Genomic DNA, 18,441 nt, shown 5'->3' on the forward strand with positions numbered 1-18,441 from the left:
GACTTCCAATGCCTTCAGCCTTCGTCTCTGAGTCCCCAGTCCTCAAGAGCCAAATGTAATTGCTGCAGCAGCCACCATTGAGTCATCAGGGAACCTAGGGCCCTCTGATGGTATGGCTTTAATCTGTTCCGAACCTAGGATACATACAACTGTCCCAGCCATGGAAACTGATCCCAACACAAAGAGGGGATGTCTGCAGAGGCTGCCCGAGCTACAAGCATGGGTGCACGAACCTGAGGAGACAGGCCCCCTCTATGAGGTCTGCAGAGGGAAAGAATGGAAACCCTATGGAGGAAGGTTCTCTCCTCCCCTCCAGGCCTGCCTTCAGGGTCAGGGGCAGAATCCCACTTCCTAAGACTGCAGCTGAGTCCTGGAAGCTCCCCACGTCAGGAGAAACAGGTTCTTGCCATGCCTTTTCCTTCAATGTTCCGAGTCTCAGGCCTAGGAGTGCAATGCAAGCACAGAGTCCTAGGGCCCCTTTGTAAAACTTTTATTTAGAAATCTTCCCAATATATCCTTATATATATACACACATCATCACCATATGGGTTTTTTTGCTAAAGAGTCACACACCCACAGTGTTGGCCTCTGGGCTGTACAAAGGTCAAGGTACCTGGAGCGGTTACTCCTCTTCTGCAGAAAATGCAGAGACCAACGCAATTCATCACATACAGTACAACATTGACGGAAAGTGCTGGGCCCGCCCACAGAAACAATGCACTATGTACATGGGCAGGGGGCAAGTCTTCAGCAGAGGGTCACGTACCATCAAAATCACAAGTACGGCCAGACCCACCCCCAAAAGGCCGAAATAGTTGTCGGCTGACTATAGATGCTGTGTCCTTTGTTTTATTTTGGAAAAGAATAAAGGTTGTACCATCTTGTCATTTGCCGTAACAAATAAAAGCATATGAATTTGTCTTAAAAGATGTGACTCCCTCCAGTAGTTACAGTCATCTTTGTTCTCAAAATGTTGTGTTTTGTTTTGTTTTGCCTTTATGTTCTTTTCCCTTTGTACAGATACGATTCTTGGAATGTTGCCATTTTTTCATGGGTAACAAGGAAGGAGAGGAAGGATAAGGCCATGGGATACAGAGGGTGAAAATAAAAATTACAGATCTTCTTTAGTTCTTACAAAGACCTAAAGCCTTGCCCTTTCCTACCAGGCTTGTTTTGGGTAGTCACATTACATTTTACACAATCTGCCCGTGTTCCCATATCTCCTTTTCCATTCTCTTTACTGTCCCTGGCCTTAGAACAAGACAGAAACTAAGACAATCTGGGCTGGGTGCAATGGCTCAGACCTGTGATCTCAGTGCTTCTGGAGGCAAAGGCAGGAGCATCGTTTAAAGCCAGGAGTTCAAGACCAGCCTGGGCAATATAGTGAGACTCCATCTCTACCAAAAAAAAAAAAAAAAAAGCAAAAAATTAACCAGGTGTGGTGGCTCACACCTGTGGTCCTCCCTACTCAGGAGGCTAAGGTGGAAGGATTGCTTGAGCCCAGAGTTCAAGGCTGCAGAGAGCAATGATGGCACCACTGTACTCCAGCCTGAGTGACAGAACAAGATACTGCCTCAAAAAAAAAAAAAAATAGACAATCTGGAGAAATGAGGACAATCTCCATAACTTAGGCCAAAGTGGTTTATAATCTAAATTATCCAAATGCGGGGCAGTCAGGCACACTGGCCCACTGCCTAGGTCGTGGACTCAGGCTGTAAACCCCACTACAGGATTGAGATTGAGGGAAACAGAGCTCTCTATGTTCTCAAAACAGTCTACTTTTCATGACCCCCTTCAGTCCACATCATAGCCCTAAGAGATAGGCCAAGCCATAGTCGCATGGCAAGTCTGAAAGAAGAGGGAGCCAGAAGTTTGAGTTCTTGATAAAATGTGTGATCCATCTCATGAAACCCATCCACCCATCCACACTGTGGCCACTTCCCATTCCCAAGTCAAGTGAATCCAGTGTGAAGCAAACAGCCTTGGATCCTACAGCATGACTTTATCGTTAGACAGATGGGACTCCTCCGTCATAGGATATTCCAAACATTGGAAAGGAACCAACCCTAATGTTCACCAAAACATGATCTGGGGAGTCTGAAATTGGATGGAGAGTCAGAGTGCTACAAAGGTGAACCACGTTGCCCCAAGCTCAAGAATTGGACCTTCCTTAAAAGGAAGGGCAGGGGAGCACACACATTCTCTGTCTGTACATGACTGAACTGGGACCCCATTATGGTGAGGGCAAGTCACTGGGCTGAAGCCCAAACTATAAGGTGGGCTTTCCAGACACGAGAGTGACGAGTTCTTACACGACAGCGCAGGGTCACAAGCTATCTTCCCTCTGACAGCAAAGGCAGAGCCTAGATGGAGAGGGTGACTTAAGGGCACAATGACAGACATACAGGACTTTTGTGCAGTTTGTCCCATGGGCTTAGATGCAGGTCACAGACAGGCCTCACCTTAAGAAAGCCACATCCCACCATCTAGATTGACACAGGAAGTCAATGAAGGGGCAGTGTTTCACTCTACAAAAGGATTTTTCACTTTACAAAAGGACTTGCAGCGGTTATTTCTTTAAAAGATGAAGGATGAGGATGTGATTTACAAAAACTGCATGTACAACTTTCAGAGGGGAGCACTTCTGTTGCATTAAACCAACCTCCCAGACACACCCTTGATGACCAAAAGCTGCACAATTGAGGGGTGTTTAAGGTTCTCCTAAGTGAATGTGCATATGTTTGGGTCTTAGCCAGGGCCTGGTCTCTGATTGGATTTCCCATGCCCTAGAAGTGAGGCTGGATCCTCGTACTATTGAGAACTAACAATTCCACCAATAACTGAAGTCAAGCAAAAGTTCCAAATGCAAAGCATTCATAGGATAGAGTTTGTGCTCAATTCAGAACACATACCAGACCATCAGCAAACAGACATCTTACAGCAAAGAAATCCCTCTAAGCATCTAGAATGCACAGATGGGGCTGCGCATCTACTCTCAGCACCAGCATACGCCCACCAGCACACTGGCGTTCACGCCAGCATGAACAGTGATGTGGAGGAGTTGAAGCCCACATGCCCAAAATATCTCTTACTCCATTTCACTCTAATATCATTGTCCCTTTCTCTGCCTTCGCTCTCTCGGGCTGCAGATGCAGTTTCCACAGCCACAGGCTTAGGAAGGCAAGTCTCAGTGGGGAGAAAGCAAAACTTTGATCCCCAGGGCAAGTAAGGGCGACTGGGTGTCCTACTCCTCTGGCCCAGCTCATCTAGAGCAGACTGTCCACTGACCATCTTCTTCAACCAGGCCCTGAAGAAGGCACCTCGAGGCTTGTGACTCTGCAGCATCTGGCAAGCTGGATGGATCAACAAAGGCCTGGGTGAAGATGGGGCTCACGAAATGGGCAGCTGTTGGGTACCTATAAATACGGACAGAAGTGGCCACACAGGCCACCCCAGACAGTTTGGGAGGGGTTAAAGGCAAGGCAGAGGCTGTTGGATGCCTCAGATGAGAACTGACAACTCCGGGTCTCAGGAAAGACAGGGCTCCGAAACTCCAGGCCAAAAGCAGTGACACGCCAGCCTCTTACTTGGGAAGGATTAGGGACTGAGGGAAGGGGGAAGACCGTGCCGTCTTCACAAAAAGTACCTACCACTTTGCTCCATTTTTCTGATCCCTACTGGTACAGGAAACAGAAAAGCCAGCCCCAGGGTCAGTAAAGGCTTCCTAAACTTCAGACATCCAGGAAAGTTCATCAAGTCCACTGCCTTGCTTCAGAGCTGCCCAATTCTCATCCTATCTGCCCTGAAGCCCACCATCCCAGCAGCCTAAGGGCACCCTCCTGGCTGATCCTGGTAGCCCAGACCCATCACCGAGGGCCGGCTCCATCGGCGGCAGGCAGCATGGCAGGATGGAGGCTGCGGGCCGTGTGTTTAGGCGCCGGCTCCTCTGTGTAGCTGTCCGGGCTGGCTGCCCCATCCAGGGAGCTGCCACAGCTGGAGTTGGGGGAAAGCACATCCTGCAGGAGGTCATCCGGGGGCGCACTGCCCCCTCCCCCACCCCCACCTCCACCAGCCCCCACCACAGGGTCCTTGCCAGGCTTGGCCCGCTGGGTGCCTTCCTCTTCCTGGTCATTGAGCAGCTTGGCCAAGAAGTTGATGTACTTCATGGCCAGGCGGAGGATCTCATTCTTGCTGAGCTTCTTGTCCGGGGGATGTGTGGGGATCAGCTTGCGAAGCTCAGCAAAGGCCCCATTCACATTCTGCTGCCGCCATCGCTCCCGGCTATTGGTGAAGATACGCCGCACAACTTTGGTGTGGGGACCTGGATATTAGGAGGACAAGGGTTAGGAGAATGGGCTTGAGATTCCTTCCCCAAAGGAATCTCCACCCATTGGGAAACTTGGGAAGCCTAGAATGCCTACTTTCCTCTTACTTAGAAAACATCCACCCTTCAAATTCAAGTTCCTGTGCTTCCTCATCTATGGGAACTTCCTCAACCCCTCCAGACAGATCTAACCAACCACCACCATCCCGCAATCCCTAGAGCTCCATCACTCTTGATCATTACTTATGTTTCTGTGCTCGTCTCTCTCTCTGGACTGTGAGATATTTGAGGACAGGGGCTTTGTGCTATTCATTCATTCACTTGTGCCAAGAGGCCTTACAGCTGTGTCTAGGGAGACAGACTCCATTCCTTTTCTTTTTCTTTTTTTTTGATTCTTTTTTTTAAAGATGGGGTTTCACCATGATGGCCAGGCTGGTCTTGAACTCCTGACCTCAGGTGATCCACCCACCTTGGCCTCCCAAAGTGCTGCAATTACAGGCATGAACCACCGCGCCTGGCGGACAGACTATTTCTATTTGATTATCCCTGCCTAGATGAATGACTCTGGACAAGTGGCATAAAAACTGGTGAAGTGCCTTGGCTTCATCACCTATAACATGGAGGTAATGCTACTAAGTCATGAGTTGTTACACGGGTCTAATATCTAACACAGGTAAAGGACCTAAGACAAGGTCTGACTCCACTTAAGCAGTCAATAAATATTAGCTATTATTATCCAGGTATCCATTTTTTGCTAGCAACCAGGCACGGTGCTAGGTACTGAGGAATAATGGTGAACTAAATAGAGTGGCTGTCCCCATGGAGCTTACATTTTAACGGGGAAACAAATTTTAAAAATCAAACAAACAAGGGATGAATCCTAATGAAAAGAAGCTCTATGTTTAGCTCCCATGGCTGGGAAGACTCTTCTGAGGCTGTGAAGAACCAGCTAGGCACAGGATGGAGAGAGGAAGAAGAGTATCCAAGCAGAAACTGGCACACAAGCCCTGCACTAGACAAGGCCTGAAGCCAGTCTGGCTGGAGTCCTGTGCACAGGATCAGAGTAGGCAGGGTCCCGATCCCACAGGGCCCTGCAGTAAGGCATAGGGACTTTATCCTAAGGGTGTTGGAAAACACAGAGTGGGGGCTTAGATATGTCTGCTGACTGACCCATCACGGTGGCAGGTGGGGAATGGAGGGGAGAGCAGAGATCGGTGCAGCAAGGGTCTCACACTAAGGAGAGAAGTGAAGACACAGCTATGCACAGCCATGGCCCGTAGCTCTAGGCAGGTTTCTGAAGGCTGCCTCGGTCTCCCCACGTCTACAATACACTGATTATGGCTTGGGCCAGTAGTCACTAAGATTGCATGTATAAAGACAGAGTAGTGGTGGACATCAGCACACATGTCTAGGGTGCCTATGGTATGGAAAGCACTGTGCTGTGTCCAAGTCTGACCTGGGATTTGCAAAGCCAGGAGAAGACAGAGAAGGGTCCTGCTAGTGCTCTTGAACTTCTGAGCTGAGGAGACTGCTTCTCTCCCTAACACCGAGGCACAGGGCCAGGGTCACATAGTCCCGGAAGCTCTGTGCACTGAAGGAACTGCCAGTCCTGAGATATTTATTTGCCCTCTTCTAGTCACCCCTGGAACCAGACCTCAGAGTGTGAAAACTGGGGAGGAGCAGGGCTCAGACCTCACCTAAGACCCACTGCTCATTTTATAGCTACAGACGCTGAGGCTGGAGTGGAAGCAGACCTCACCTCAGTGGTCAGTCTGTGAATTAGCTCATCCATGCCGCACTCACTGCTTGATCATCTCTTTCTCTCTCCTACATGCACGCAGGCATGCACATGCGCGGGGAAACACACACACACACACACGCACACGCACACACACACACACACACACACAATTTTCCTGGGAAGGATCATCCCCTTCCCATGGTACCTTGAAGCTGCCTTTCCAAACCCTAGCAGGCCCCAGCCCAGCTGAATCTTTACCAAAGGCCAGACCCAGCACGGGAAAAACACAGCACACCTGCAGGGCAGTGCTACCCTGGGCTGCCTCTGAGGAAATTACTTGCTGCTTTCAGGCGTCCGAGAGTGTCCCTCAGTGGTGATGTAGGGAGGACAGTCCCTCCACCATGACTAATGCTGGTGATCTTGAGGGAGTGTCTAGCTGGGGAGGAGGTAGTTATAACTGCCATCACTGCTGGCACTAGACTACATCCAGAGGAGGAGATGGTGGGGAGGTGGTCAGGACTTATTCCAAAGCTTGAGACCAGTGTTATGAGGGTGTCCAGGACTTAGCTATGTGACGTTGAGCAAGCTGCTTAAACTTTCTCAGCCTCAATTTCCTTACCTGTGAGATAAAAACCATAATATTGCCCTCATGAGCTTCTGGTAAGGATTAAACAGAAATCAAGCACACAAAGTCCATGGCACATAGTAGGTGGTTCAATAAATGGTAGTGGCAGTTCAACAACAGGAATCCACATCAAATCCTAACTCTAGATCTTGCATTAGTTCTACTTCTATGGACTCTTCTGGGTTCAGTGTCTAATTTCAGTGTCCCCTAGACACATCTTGCACGCCCAGACCCTACGCTTGCCTACATGTCTGACTACTCCTCTCTGGTTTTCGTCCAAAGAACCACCCCTTCCTTCACCTTCCTCTTTCCTGAGTCTGTCTACCCCTCCTAGCATCCTCTGTCTCTCTCTGGCCAGCACTGAGTAGGTGCTCTGTAAATATTGCCAACCCTTATGGGTGTTGACTGCCCTATACTCCTGCAGACCCCACAAACACTCGCCCCTATGCTCTGCCTCCTCTGCCTATTGGAGAAATGCCTAGTCCCTGGGAAACTTCAGAGCTGGTCCTGTCTACTTCCTGTTTGGTACACCTGCCTCTCCTAGACTACAGAACCCCTCCCTAATCTAGCAGCAAGGCACCCCTGCCTCTCAGCCCTGCACACATGTGCCCCAGGCTGGCTGGGTCTTTTGAAGTCTTTTCTGATGTCCAGACCCCAGCCCAGCTCCTCTCCAGAACACCACAGAGGGTTCCAACTCCAGAGGCTCCAGCTCCATACTCTCACCCCTCCCACCAGTTTGGAACACAGATCTCAGCCTGGCTCTGAGGCCCTGGGCAACCTTCCTACAGAAGCCCCAGGCCACAGCCAAGCTGAAGTTCTGGGGGCATCAGGGTCTGGCTCAAAGTCCCTCAGCTCTGAAGTGCCTGCTTTCCTGCCCCTGGTGCTGGGACCCATCTACTATACAAGGTCAACCTTGGGAAGATGGTGAGGGTCTTCCAAATCTCCCATTTATCCAAACCATCCCTACAAATTCAAGGAATATCCAAGTAGCTCAAAGGAGCAGTGCCAAGGCCCTTCTCAGGGAATCCAGGGAGCAGGATAGAAATCCATGATGTCAGGAAGGGAACCCCAGGTCTCAGCCCAGAATGTGTTAACAGGAGACAAGGGGAGCCTACTGAGTAGGGACCTTGGAGGAGACCCTTGATGACAGCATTGCAGAGAGGAAGCAGACTCCAGACTCTAAGGAAGACTTGAGAGGAAGTGCAGGGAATCCCTGAGGGTCAGTGCCTAGAATGGGGGCTGGGGGAAATTGTGTGTTTCTGCGCTCACTTGGGATCCTTACCAAAGGGTAGGAATGGAGCCTGGAGTGGGGACTGAAATGAATTCCAGCGGTTTGGGCTAAGCGCCACTATGTGTCTCTCTCCCATGTCTCCTCTTCTCAGGACTATGAGTGTGGCCCTGCTAGCCCCAGCAGGACTTTACCTAGCCCCAGCTCAGCTGCAGGCAGTTTGGGCTTCCAAAGTGGCCCACCCATCTTTGTGAGACACCTACGGAGTAGACCCAGATGTTCCCTCCAGCAAAGTGCTCTAACCAGCGTGAGGGGCAAGTACAAGGGTGGTGCGGGGCAGACTCACCATCAGTAATCTCCATCTCATAGGGGGAAGGTCTTCTCTTCACTCGGTTGTTGGTAGTGAACATAGGAAAGGCATCCGGCTCCCCAAAGAACCCACTGTGGGAGGGAACGGGCAGAGCACAAGATCCCATGTTGGGGGGAGAGGAGAAAGAGGCTCCTTAGGGATCCTCCCCACATGTCTTGAGGCCCCCCCCACAACCCTGCTCCCTTCACACTGAGCTGGAAACACACACACACACACCACACACACACACACACACACACACACACACACACACACAGAATGCCCTCACTCTGCCATGAAACAAGCAAAGGGAGGAAGGACCACGTAACCTGGCATCCCTCCACACAAACACACAGTCACACATACAGAAGCAGAGGTGAATAACACATGGAACAAACACAAAAATGAACACACACGCACACACAGAAAGAGAGAGAGAAAGAGAGAGAGAGAGAGCTACTCCACAGACAGAAACACTCTCCATTCTCCCGTCCCGGAAACAAGCACACAATCCACACACACCTCCACTCTCAAACACATGCCCACTCAGGCAGACGTGACCTTCATAGCTGATGGTGCACATCTCTGTCACCACAAAGGGGCATACTGTCCCCTCCCCCCCACCTCACCCCACCCATAAGGGGCTGTGGAGACAGAACAGACAAGAAACCCTGACTCCCCTCTGCTGAAATGCACCCTCTAGCCCTCCACCCTCACCCACTCTGGGCTCTCCATAGCTCTGTCTCTGTACAGCCAGACTCATGGACTGTCCCACACTCTATCCCTGCCCCATCTTCTGGCCCCTATTCCAAGCCTACCGTGTCGTCTCATCATCATAGTGGCCCCAGCAGGGAAAGGGATGCTCTTACAACCCCTGGAATATGGGCTGGGGCCAGAGACCATGGCTAGGAGCAGAGAGGCTGAGAGTGGAGGGACAGATCAGTCCTCCGGCCGGCCCTCCAGCGGAGATTCAGGGGAGGGTGCCCCTGCCACCACCCTCGGATCCTTATCTCTTGCCTGTCCACTTAGCACTACGCTTCCGAATGAATTTCACACTCTCAGCCGCAAACATCTACCTCTGCTCACAGCAAAGCACATGCAGGCACACTCCTGGTACCCACGCTCAGGTGACTCCATCCTATCAGTTCCCCACGACACCACCACACAGCACACCAGCCACACGCCTGCAACCCCGAAGGTGTCCACGCCCTCCTCGTGGCTTCCACACAGCCTTGCACCCTGCAGCCAAGCGCACACACTCTCGCACAGAAGGCTCCTCCCTCACTTGCACTCACTCGGGGGCTCCAGCTTGAGGCTCTGGAGCCCTTGGGTGTAAAATGACCTCCTCTCCCGGCGCTCCACCCGCTCGGCCCGGCGGACTGGAGGGCAGGCCGCCTCCGAGGTGCCCAAGGGAAGCCCGGGTGCCGGTGGTCGCCTTGCCCACCCGCCCCTCCCGCCCAGCCCCTGGCCCCTGGCCCCTGACCTGCCGAGCGAGGCCAGCGGCTGGCTGAGGCTGTAGAGCAGCGCGCGGCCGGGAGCGGCTGGGGCGGCCAGCGCGGGAGGACTCAGCTGCACCATGCGGCCGTCGCCGGGCAGCTCCGCGGGGGCCGAGGCGGGCGCGGGGGCCGGGGCGGGCCCGGGAGGTCTGCACAGCTCGGTGGTGGGCACCCGATGGCGCGCTTCGGCCGCCGCCGCGTCGCGGCCCTTTAAGTCTCTGGCGGCGCCGCCCCCACCGGCAGGGCAGCCCCCCGGGCCCCCGCGCGCGCCCAGCTCGATGACTGGGGGCTCCGCGGGGGCCGCGCGGCTTGTCTCCTTGGCGACGCCGTTCAGCAGGACCAGGTGCGGGGGGGCCATGCGGGCCTCGGCCGCGTCCCGTCCCTCTAGCTGGGGGTCACTGCGAGCCGCCTCGCTCGGCGGCCGCTCGGTCATCCTGCGGGCAGACAGACAGACAAGCGGACGCCCGCTCTGACGACCGCCCCCAACCCACTGACGTGGGCTGGGGCAAAGGGGTGAAGGGCAGAGAGGAACTCACCCACCGAGATGTGAAAAGAGGCAGACAAAGTTAAGCGCCACGTGGGGCTAGGGCAGGAGGCCGGGCGGGGCTAGGGCGGGTGGGAAAGGGGGTCTCTGGATTGGGAGAAGGGAGGGGTGACTGAGAGACACAGAGACTGGGGGCCAAAAGGACAGAGATAGGGGAAGAGATAGGGGAAGACGACGGAGACATTGGAAGAAAATGAATACAGTCAGCGAAAGAAACACAGAAGGGGAAATCAGGAGGAAGGAAATGTACAAGGAGGCGAGAAAGAGATTATCCCGTCCCCCTTCTCAGGCAGAAAGGGAAGAGGAGGGAACAAATTCCCGACCGTACTCTTTAGTTTTAGCGGGGATTCTGTCAGGCATAGGTTCGTTGCTTTGGGAACCTCCCTTGGCCTCTCAGAAATACCCTCAGACCACCTAGGAGCGCACCCAGAAACCCGGTGCGGGTAAAAGTAGGGAATTGGAAAGCGAGGCTACAGGGACTGGGGTCCGCTCTGCTAGAGGTGGCAGAGAATAATCCCAAGGAAGCAGATCCCTACATACACACACACACACACACACACACACACACACACACACGCTTGCCCCGCTGGGGAGTGAGGGTCTGTCTACACTGAGCAAATGCACTGTGAGTCTTGTGCCCCCGCCAGTGGGCGTTCACTCCTACTCAGACCCAGATGAGAGGTCACCCAGGGAAGAAGACGGTGCTGGCCACGCGTTTCTGCACACTCCACTCCATTCCACTCAGCTGGACTCGGAAGTGAGGTCGAGTTTCAAAGAGAGGCCTGGCTCCAGTGGAATGGAGCCCAGCATTTGAAGGGTTTTCTGAGGCCAGTGGGGTCTGGACTCCCATCCAAGGGCAGGACAGGCTGTCATGAGGCCCTTGAACCCTTCCAGCCTCCCTCACCACCATCTCCTGCCTTGGTGTTCTTTGGGAAATGAGAGGAATGCCTCCTTTATGCAGTTGAAAGTATTGTGCAAATGCTCAAGTAATCATTATTAACAAGGAGAATGCACCAGTGAGAAAACTGTCTGGCTCAAAGTCCCTCACAGCCTACCCGTGAGACAGCCAGACCAGAACAATAATCTCACTTTGCTCTACCCTCCCATATTCCCAGAGCAGCAAAACCACCTTGTGCTCCCACAAGCATACTCCAAGATGACCACAGCCACTCTGCTTCCCACAGATGTGCTGCGGTTCTTCTATCACCTGGCTTCATCCAGATAGAGCCAGCCCCAGCAAGGAGGAAAACAGAAAAATTGGGAGACTCAAAGGCCAGAGTTTGGGGATGCTTGTGAGTTGTACATATATGATCAACTCCACATAAGTTGTTTAAAATAAGCTTTCTGCTCTCTGGATTATATAATTGGTTATTTAAAAGAAAACAAATACAAAAAATCAATTTAGCCCCATGCAGAGTCCATCTAATTATACACAGCAGCCATTGACCTCCCATACTGCCACTGCAATGCTCTGGACAACAGTCATTCTGGGAACCATCGCTCCTCACCCTAGAAGGGAGAAGGGACCTTCTGCAGCCTCCTCTGGAGCTTAGCTCAATTGCCAACAGACACCCAGCACGACAGAGAATCAAGATTCAGACTGCTATGCACCTGCTCTTGGAATGCCAGCCTCCAGGGCCTGGCACAGAAACTGCAAAATTCCCTAAGACCTGGTGTATACAAGCTGTAAGGCAGTAGGTCCCTGATGCTTCATTGAAAGTGAGTTTATGATTATGGCAGAGACAATAGGTCTTTATCTATAGAATGCAACCACCAAAACACCAAGGCCACTGGAAATGCACCAGAAAGTATATCAGCCAGGTCCTCCTGCTCCCAGCAGCAGCGAAATGTGCCAGAAATATATCAACCCCTGGGAAACATACAAGCTTCAAGGTGTTGGTTCCCTACCTCACTGCTCACTGTTCTGACACACCAGTGTGAGTCCAGTAACCTGTGCTTAAGCTCCAGCTTCTAAGTGACAGTGTGCACTGCAGTTGCAGACTGAGCTCAAGCTCTGTTACGACACACTTTTACCCTCCAGTTAATTTGTCTGCTCGGCTCCTGCTGTAGCGTTGAGTTCCCGAGAGGCAATGGGAGTACGTATTCCTGAGAGGCAATGGGAGTACGTATTCCAGATGAATTGACCCTAGCCCCAAGTGTCCTCTCTAGACGCCTATAAATATCTCATCTTCAAGGCTCCTTGTAAGCAACATATGACTGGCTCCCAGGGTCTGTGGAGGACATCTCCCAGCTCCTCCCCACATTTTAGGAAAATCCTGCCCATTCTTCTGCAACCAGGATCACCAACCAGAGGTCCATGCCCTAAAGAAGCCACTCACAAACACTGATGGTTGTTGGCAACTAAACTGCATCACTTGGTTTGGATTACAGAAAAGAAAGCCTGAGTGATTTTGTTTGTTTTTATGTGGGGAGAATGAAGGAGGAAGGAGATTTTATAGATTGAATCATTCTAGAATATTTGATCACCACAGCTCCTCTCTCTTTGTGCTGCAGAGACCCTGCGTATAGCCCCCAACATGAAATCCTCATCTGCAGCTGCCTGCCAGACAGCCAGAATATTTCCACCTATGCGAGGACAAGACAGGAGCACCGAGGAGATTCCTCCTGGGGGCAGGTCTCAAGCAGACCCAATTCCCCATAGAGAGAATTTCTTAGATGAAAACAGCCTCAGCCCTTACACCCAGCCTCTGCCCTTACACCCAGTCTCTGCCCTTACACCTAGCCTCTGCTCTCTCTACTGGGCCCACACCAGCACAACACCCTGGAGAAGCCCCAAGCCTCCACAAGTACCAAACCCTCCAGTGAACAGCACCGCCATCCTCACCTCTACCAGAGTAGAGGGGTGTTCCTGCCGCCCCGCCCTAGGCCTCAGGCCCGGGGTCAGGGCCCGCTGGAGCTGGGACTGCACTAGCCAGGAAGGCTGCCGCCTTCTTCCTGCTGGAGCTCCAGGCACAGTCTGCACCACCCGGATACAGCCGCCCCGAAGTTACCGGCCTTGCGAAACGTCCACAGAACCGAGACCAATGGGAACGGCTTGGACGACTAAGTCCAACTAGCTGGTTTTACCCAGGGCGGAAAAAGGAAAGAGCCGCTGGAGGCCACAGAAGCAGCGCTAACAGCAGTCAGATCCCGATTCCAAGCTCCGGCTGGTCCTCCCCTCCCCCCACCCCTAATCTGAGACTGGGCTCTCCTGTGTCCGGAGCCTTCCTCACCCAGGGCCGGAACCCAAGGCCTTCCTGGACACTTTCCACTGGCACCATCCCCTTGAAAACTCACCTGGGGCATATTTAGAGATACTGGCCCCCCTGAATAGGATCTCCACTCCGCCGGAGAGGGGCGGAAGCCGAGGTGGAGGATGCGGACCCCAGTCTTTGCTTTCCCCGTTTTTCGCTGAGAGGCCTGCAGTTACGCTGCGGTGTGGTCCTGGGCGATCTGCCGCGCCCAAAGCGAGTTTCCAGGAAAGATAGGGGTGGAGAGAAAGAGGCAGGGCAAGAGGGAGGGAGAGAAAGAAATAGGGGTCAATGGCTGGGAATTACCTCCTGTCCCCGACCAACCAGTCCAGGGAATCGCAAACAGCTTTCCGCCCCCAACCTGCAGGTGTTTGGAGCCTTCCCTCTCCCCCCTCCTTAAAAAACCCTATACATAACCAATCAGGAATAGCTATTTAGTCCAACAACAACAACAACCCCTCCCCACAGGCTGCCTGGAACATTTTCGAACCCTCCAACTGAGAGCGGTCTGGTTCTGTGTTTGTTTTCTAAGCAGGGAGGTGTCTATGCAGTTGGGTCCCCAGCCAGGTCTCCGGCTGCCGCTACACCGCGAAGGGGTAGTCCCGGGCCTGGATGGGTGGAGGTCTGTGTCGGGAAAGGAAAGGCGAATAGTCCTTAGACCCAGGTCGGTGGGACAGAACTCTGGAGTCCCCCCAACCTCATTTTCTACCTGACTCCCATTCACCCACCTCCAACCCAAAGCGAAACCAGAACTCAATTCCAGGGGCTATACTTTCATATAGAAATGGAGTTGGAAAGGGGGATTGGGGAAAGATATCTGATCTATTCAGGTCCTTTCTAGTCTCCCTACTAATTAAGAAAAAGAAAGAGAGGAAAAGAGAGACTGAAAAAGAAAACGAAATAAAGACCAAGAAAAGGAAAAAGAAAGGGGAAAAGTCCCCCCCCACCCTCCCGCACCCCCCTCCCCGCCTTCCCCTTCATCACCCGAACAAAACGATTTTCGATTTTTCGGGGTTTAGACAGAGTAAAAGAGAATTCTAATGATTTGTTACAGCAATAAACAAGCTAAAAGGAAAGGAAGGTAAAAACAAACCCAATACTACTTTCAAGGATGTTGCAGGGTTTAGTTTTATTTTTTCCTAGTGGATTTTGTTTAATTCGTTTTGCCTAAATCGTCAGGCTTATAATCACACATCGAAGTCTTGGATCAACTGCGAAGGCCTCCTATTTGCCCCGGCTTTGATGGAAATATAGGAATAATTCTTCCCTGGATTGCAATACAATGAGGAAGATTTTCTTCCTCCTCTTCTAATCTAAAAGAGGGGAGGGGAGGAAAGAAAGGGGGAATCCATCCATTCCCGGTGTGTTCGCTGGGGGTGAACGTTTGAGTGTTCGCTGGGGGTTAATGTTTGCCTTCTGTGTGACCAAGTCTCTGTGTCCGTCCCCCTCTCCATTTTCTCTTCCTACCTCAAACCCAGCAACTTAGAAAACGGCGCTAGCGGGGAAAACCCCGCTGCTTTGTTCTCCTGCCGAAAAAGCCAAAAGGGACAAACTGCCGCTCTCTGGGATGATTATTTTAATTAAAATAGGATTTAATGATGACGATTGTGATGATGATGGCATTAGCAATCACAATAATTGACAAAACAAAATTCTTTAAACCCAAGCTAGGGCCCGACCAACGCAGTCCCTCCCAGAGCCGAGACTCGGCAGCGGTTTCGGATGCGACGGGTACCAGACCCCAGCGGCAACGTAGCTCCCCCGAAGACGGGGCGGGAAAATCTTCACTGGAGGTGATCGTGAATGTCCCCACCCGAGGCGCGAGGCCTGGTGAATGTGCCCATTGTCCTTTCGGGGCCTCTCCCTCGGACCCCGGCAGCCGCACCCACGAAACTGACCAGAAATGGACGAAGCCGGAGTGCGGCGGGAACCGAAGCCCGCAGCCACAGGCTCGAAGGCGCCGGCCTCGGCGAGCGCTGCTCAGCTTCAAGCCTGGAGGAGCCTCCCACTCACCAACGACCCCTTCAAAACAACGAGGCACAGGCGGGCCTCCCGGCAGAGCAACCACCGACCCAGCGCTGTCCGCCCATCCAAGCCAATGACTGGCTCCCGAATACATCATAATTTGGAATAAAATGTGAAATCCCGCTCCCCGCCCCCATGCCGCCTCCCCCACCAGCGCCTCGATCTCTCGCTCGCCCTCCCCCCACTCCCGCCCCCAGCGATTTGCAAACGCACCTCTAAAGGACACAGGCACACAGGCACACAACTCAGCGCGGACAGGACCACACAGGGTCCAGCCCCACAGAAGGGTAGCAAACAAGCACCACCCAGCACTGCCCCAGAAGCCGACATGTTCAGCCCCGCACACTGGCCAACAGGACACAACGAAATCAGTCAAATGCAACGGCTCACGAACACACAACCCAGCACAGCCGAGATCACACACGCCCGACATAACGACGACACCACCCAAACACAGTCGCAGAGGCCACACACCCCACACACAGAACCAGAGCCCTGCTGAGAACGCCAACCGAACACAATCGTACGCGACGAGGAAAACGCAGAAGGGCCTCGAAGGGTCCACATCTACACACCCCAATCGCGCAGGCACCACCACACTCGGACACACAGCCTTCCGCCAAGAAGACCACACTCGGAAGCAGCCAACGCCGCCCACAGCTCTCACGAACGCACTCGCACAATCCCACCGCATGCACACAACCACGAAGAAGAAATGAAAACCAACCACCGCCTCGCGCATTTCTGTATATTGCGTAAGGAAAAGGGGGAAGGAAGGAAGAGAGTCTCTTGGCGGGAGGGGCGGCGACAGCCGGGGCGAGGCCGTCCATGGAAAATGCCCCCCCATCGAAAGAAACCGAATGAAAGGGAGCGAAGACCTCTCTGCGGACGTGGGGGAAAAGAGGAGGGCATTGATGAGGAATTCGGTGGGAGGCCGCGGGCTGCTCTTCCCCTAGAAAAAGGCCAGAATGCTCACGTTTTTCTGCTACGGGGGTGCGTGTGTGGCCATTTTGAGACCTGGTCTTGAGCGGCGGCGGCCGGGCCCCTCCCGCGGTCCCCGCTCCCCCGCTCCCCCGCCCGCGCTGCGCCCGCCCAGCTCCTCCACCGACGCGCTCTAATCCCACTCACGTTCCAGGCCTCGTTAGCATGGGCCGAGGCGCGCCGGGGCCGTGTGCGCCGCGGAGATAAGGCACTGCCGCGGGTCCGCCCGCCCCCGATAAGCGCCTCGGCCATTATGGGCCAAATGATTCATTTTAATTTGGCAATTTCACCGGAGGGAGTGGAGACTGGTTGAGCGGCGCTAGGACCGGCTCCGGAACGGAACGCTCTGAGGAGAGCGTTGGACGCGCTGTCTAGGACCCAGCGGATCCAGCCCCCATTTCGGATCCCAAGGCTTCTCGGGAACCCCAGCTCCCCACAACCTCAGTAGCCGGTCTTTTAGGCACCTTTCTTCAGCGACTCTTACCCCAACACTGTCTCTACCTCTGAAGAACACCATGACACCAAAGTCGTCACCTCCCAGCGCTTCTTCCTTTATCCTTTCTCCAGTGTCCCACACACCCAGATTTCAACGGGCAGTCTCCCTATCCTAGAAAGCTCCTCAGCTCCTCCCTAGCCCTTCACCCCTTCTGAAATAGAGCCGGTAGCTCAAATCCATGGGCTCTATGGCGGCCTGGCAGAACCCCTGACAATAGGGAGATTAAAATGTCCATTCTGCTAGGTTTCAGGCTGAGCCCAGAGCCCAGGAACACTGCTCCCCACATGGTATTAAAAAAAAAAAAAAAAAAAAAAAAGGTTAGTGACTGAAACACTGTTCTAGGCATTCTACAAATACTAACTCATTTACTCTTTATAATCCTAAGAAGTTGGATCCTCCATTTACAGTTGACAAAACTGAGGCACAGAAAGTCAAAGTAACTTTTTGACTGTTACATAGCTAGTCGTGGTGGAGTCTGCCTTGGAAGGAAATTTAGCACGGAGCCTTCTCTGCATCTCAGCTGATGAAGAGAGGCAGCCAAAACCTAGACAGGGATAGGGATCTGGGCTCAACTCATTGCAAGGACCAAGGTCTATACCGTGGAGCAGGAATCTGAGTTCAGTGCCAGCTGGATGATGGGCTCAGCCCACGAGTGTCTCTGGGTTCATTCTTTATGGTGGAGTGGAAAGAACACAAGTTTGAATTTTAGTCACTTAGCTCTGAACGTTGGTTTTCTCATTTGTAAAATAAGGAGATAATGCCGACATCACAAAGTTGTGAGAATTAACTTATATGACCTTTAAAAGGTAGTGGTGAGGATAATAATGTATGGAACATTACTCAGTCCATGGCCGAGGAAGACATCATATGCACTTGCATGGAAGTTCTGGTTATCATCACAGAGAAAGAAGTTAAGACACAGAGAGATGTGACTTCGCCAAAACTTAGAGTAACCCAAAGGAAAAGCCAGGATCCAGACTTTGGTGTCCAATTCCCAGTCCACAACTATACCCTCCACGCCAGGCTGATTTGTCCTTCTAGTATCTCTGCTTTTGAGCTTTTTTTTGGACCTGAGAACTGGGGAAAAGCCCCTACTCTGGTGACAAACTAAGTCCCAGTCAAAGATTGAGCCGAGAGCATGGCCTCAGTCTGGGATCTGGCTTCTCCTTGGTCATCAGGATGACCCTGTGAGAAGATATGGTTAATTCAGTGCCACCTGTTCCCTCTGTTCTTCTTATGCTCTCTGAAGGAAGCCAGGCTGCCATGGCTTCTCACTGAAGCCCACGTCCTAAGAAAAAGTCTATTCCCCCTTGCCATAAGGCCTTTGCCTTTGCTTGGCTCCATCACTTAATAGAAAATCAGAGTCATATAATTCTGAGTC

The 18,441-nt window shown here is 52.7% G+C and overlaps 1 protein-coding gene across 11 annotated transcripts; it reads right to left on the reverse strand.

Moving 5' to 3' along the window:
• Window positions 1–473: 473 nt before the first annotated feature.
• On the reverse strand, window positions 474–16,697 carry TAL1 (TAL bHLH transcription factor 1, erythroid differentiation factor). 11 transcript variants are annotated; one of them, XM_017540940.2, is made up of 5 exons: window positions 16,560–16,697; window positions 13,605–13,760; window positions 9,751–10,197; window positions 8,265–8,359; window positions 474–4,321 (listed from the first exon to the last, which is right to left on the reverse strand). In XM_017540940.2, exons 3-5 carry the CDS (start codon window positions 10,194–10,196, stop codon window positions 3,867–3,869), a joined length of 996 nt encoding a protein of 331 aa, XP_017396429.1. In that variant the 5' UTR covers window position 10,197; window positions 13,605–13,760; window positions 16,560–16,697; the 3' UTR covers window positions 474–3,866. The 11 variants fall into 11 exon arrangements, with proteins under 11 accessions (XP_017396429.1, XP_037598827.1, XP_037598829.1 ...); XM_037742899.1 differs by lacking the exon at window positions 16,560–16,697 and adding an exon at window positions 16,096–16,252; XM_037742901.1 differs by lacking the exon at window positions 16,560–16,697 and adding an exon at window positions 16,159–16,247.
• Window positions 16,698–18,441: the final 1,744 nt, after the last annotated feature.

This window comes from Cebus imitator, unplaced genomic scaffold (assembly GCF_001604975.1).
Source record: "Cebus imitator isolate Cc_AM_T3 unplaced genomic scaffold, Cebus_imitator-1.0 Scaffold129, whole genome shotgun sequence".
NCBI classification, from domain to species: domain Eukaryota; kingdom Metazoa; phylum Chordata; class Mammalia; order Primates; family Cebidae; genus Cebus; species Cebus imitator.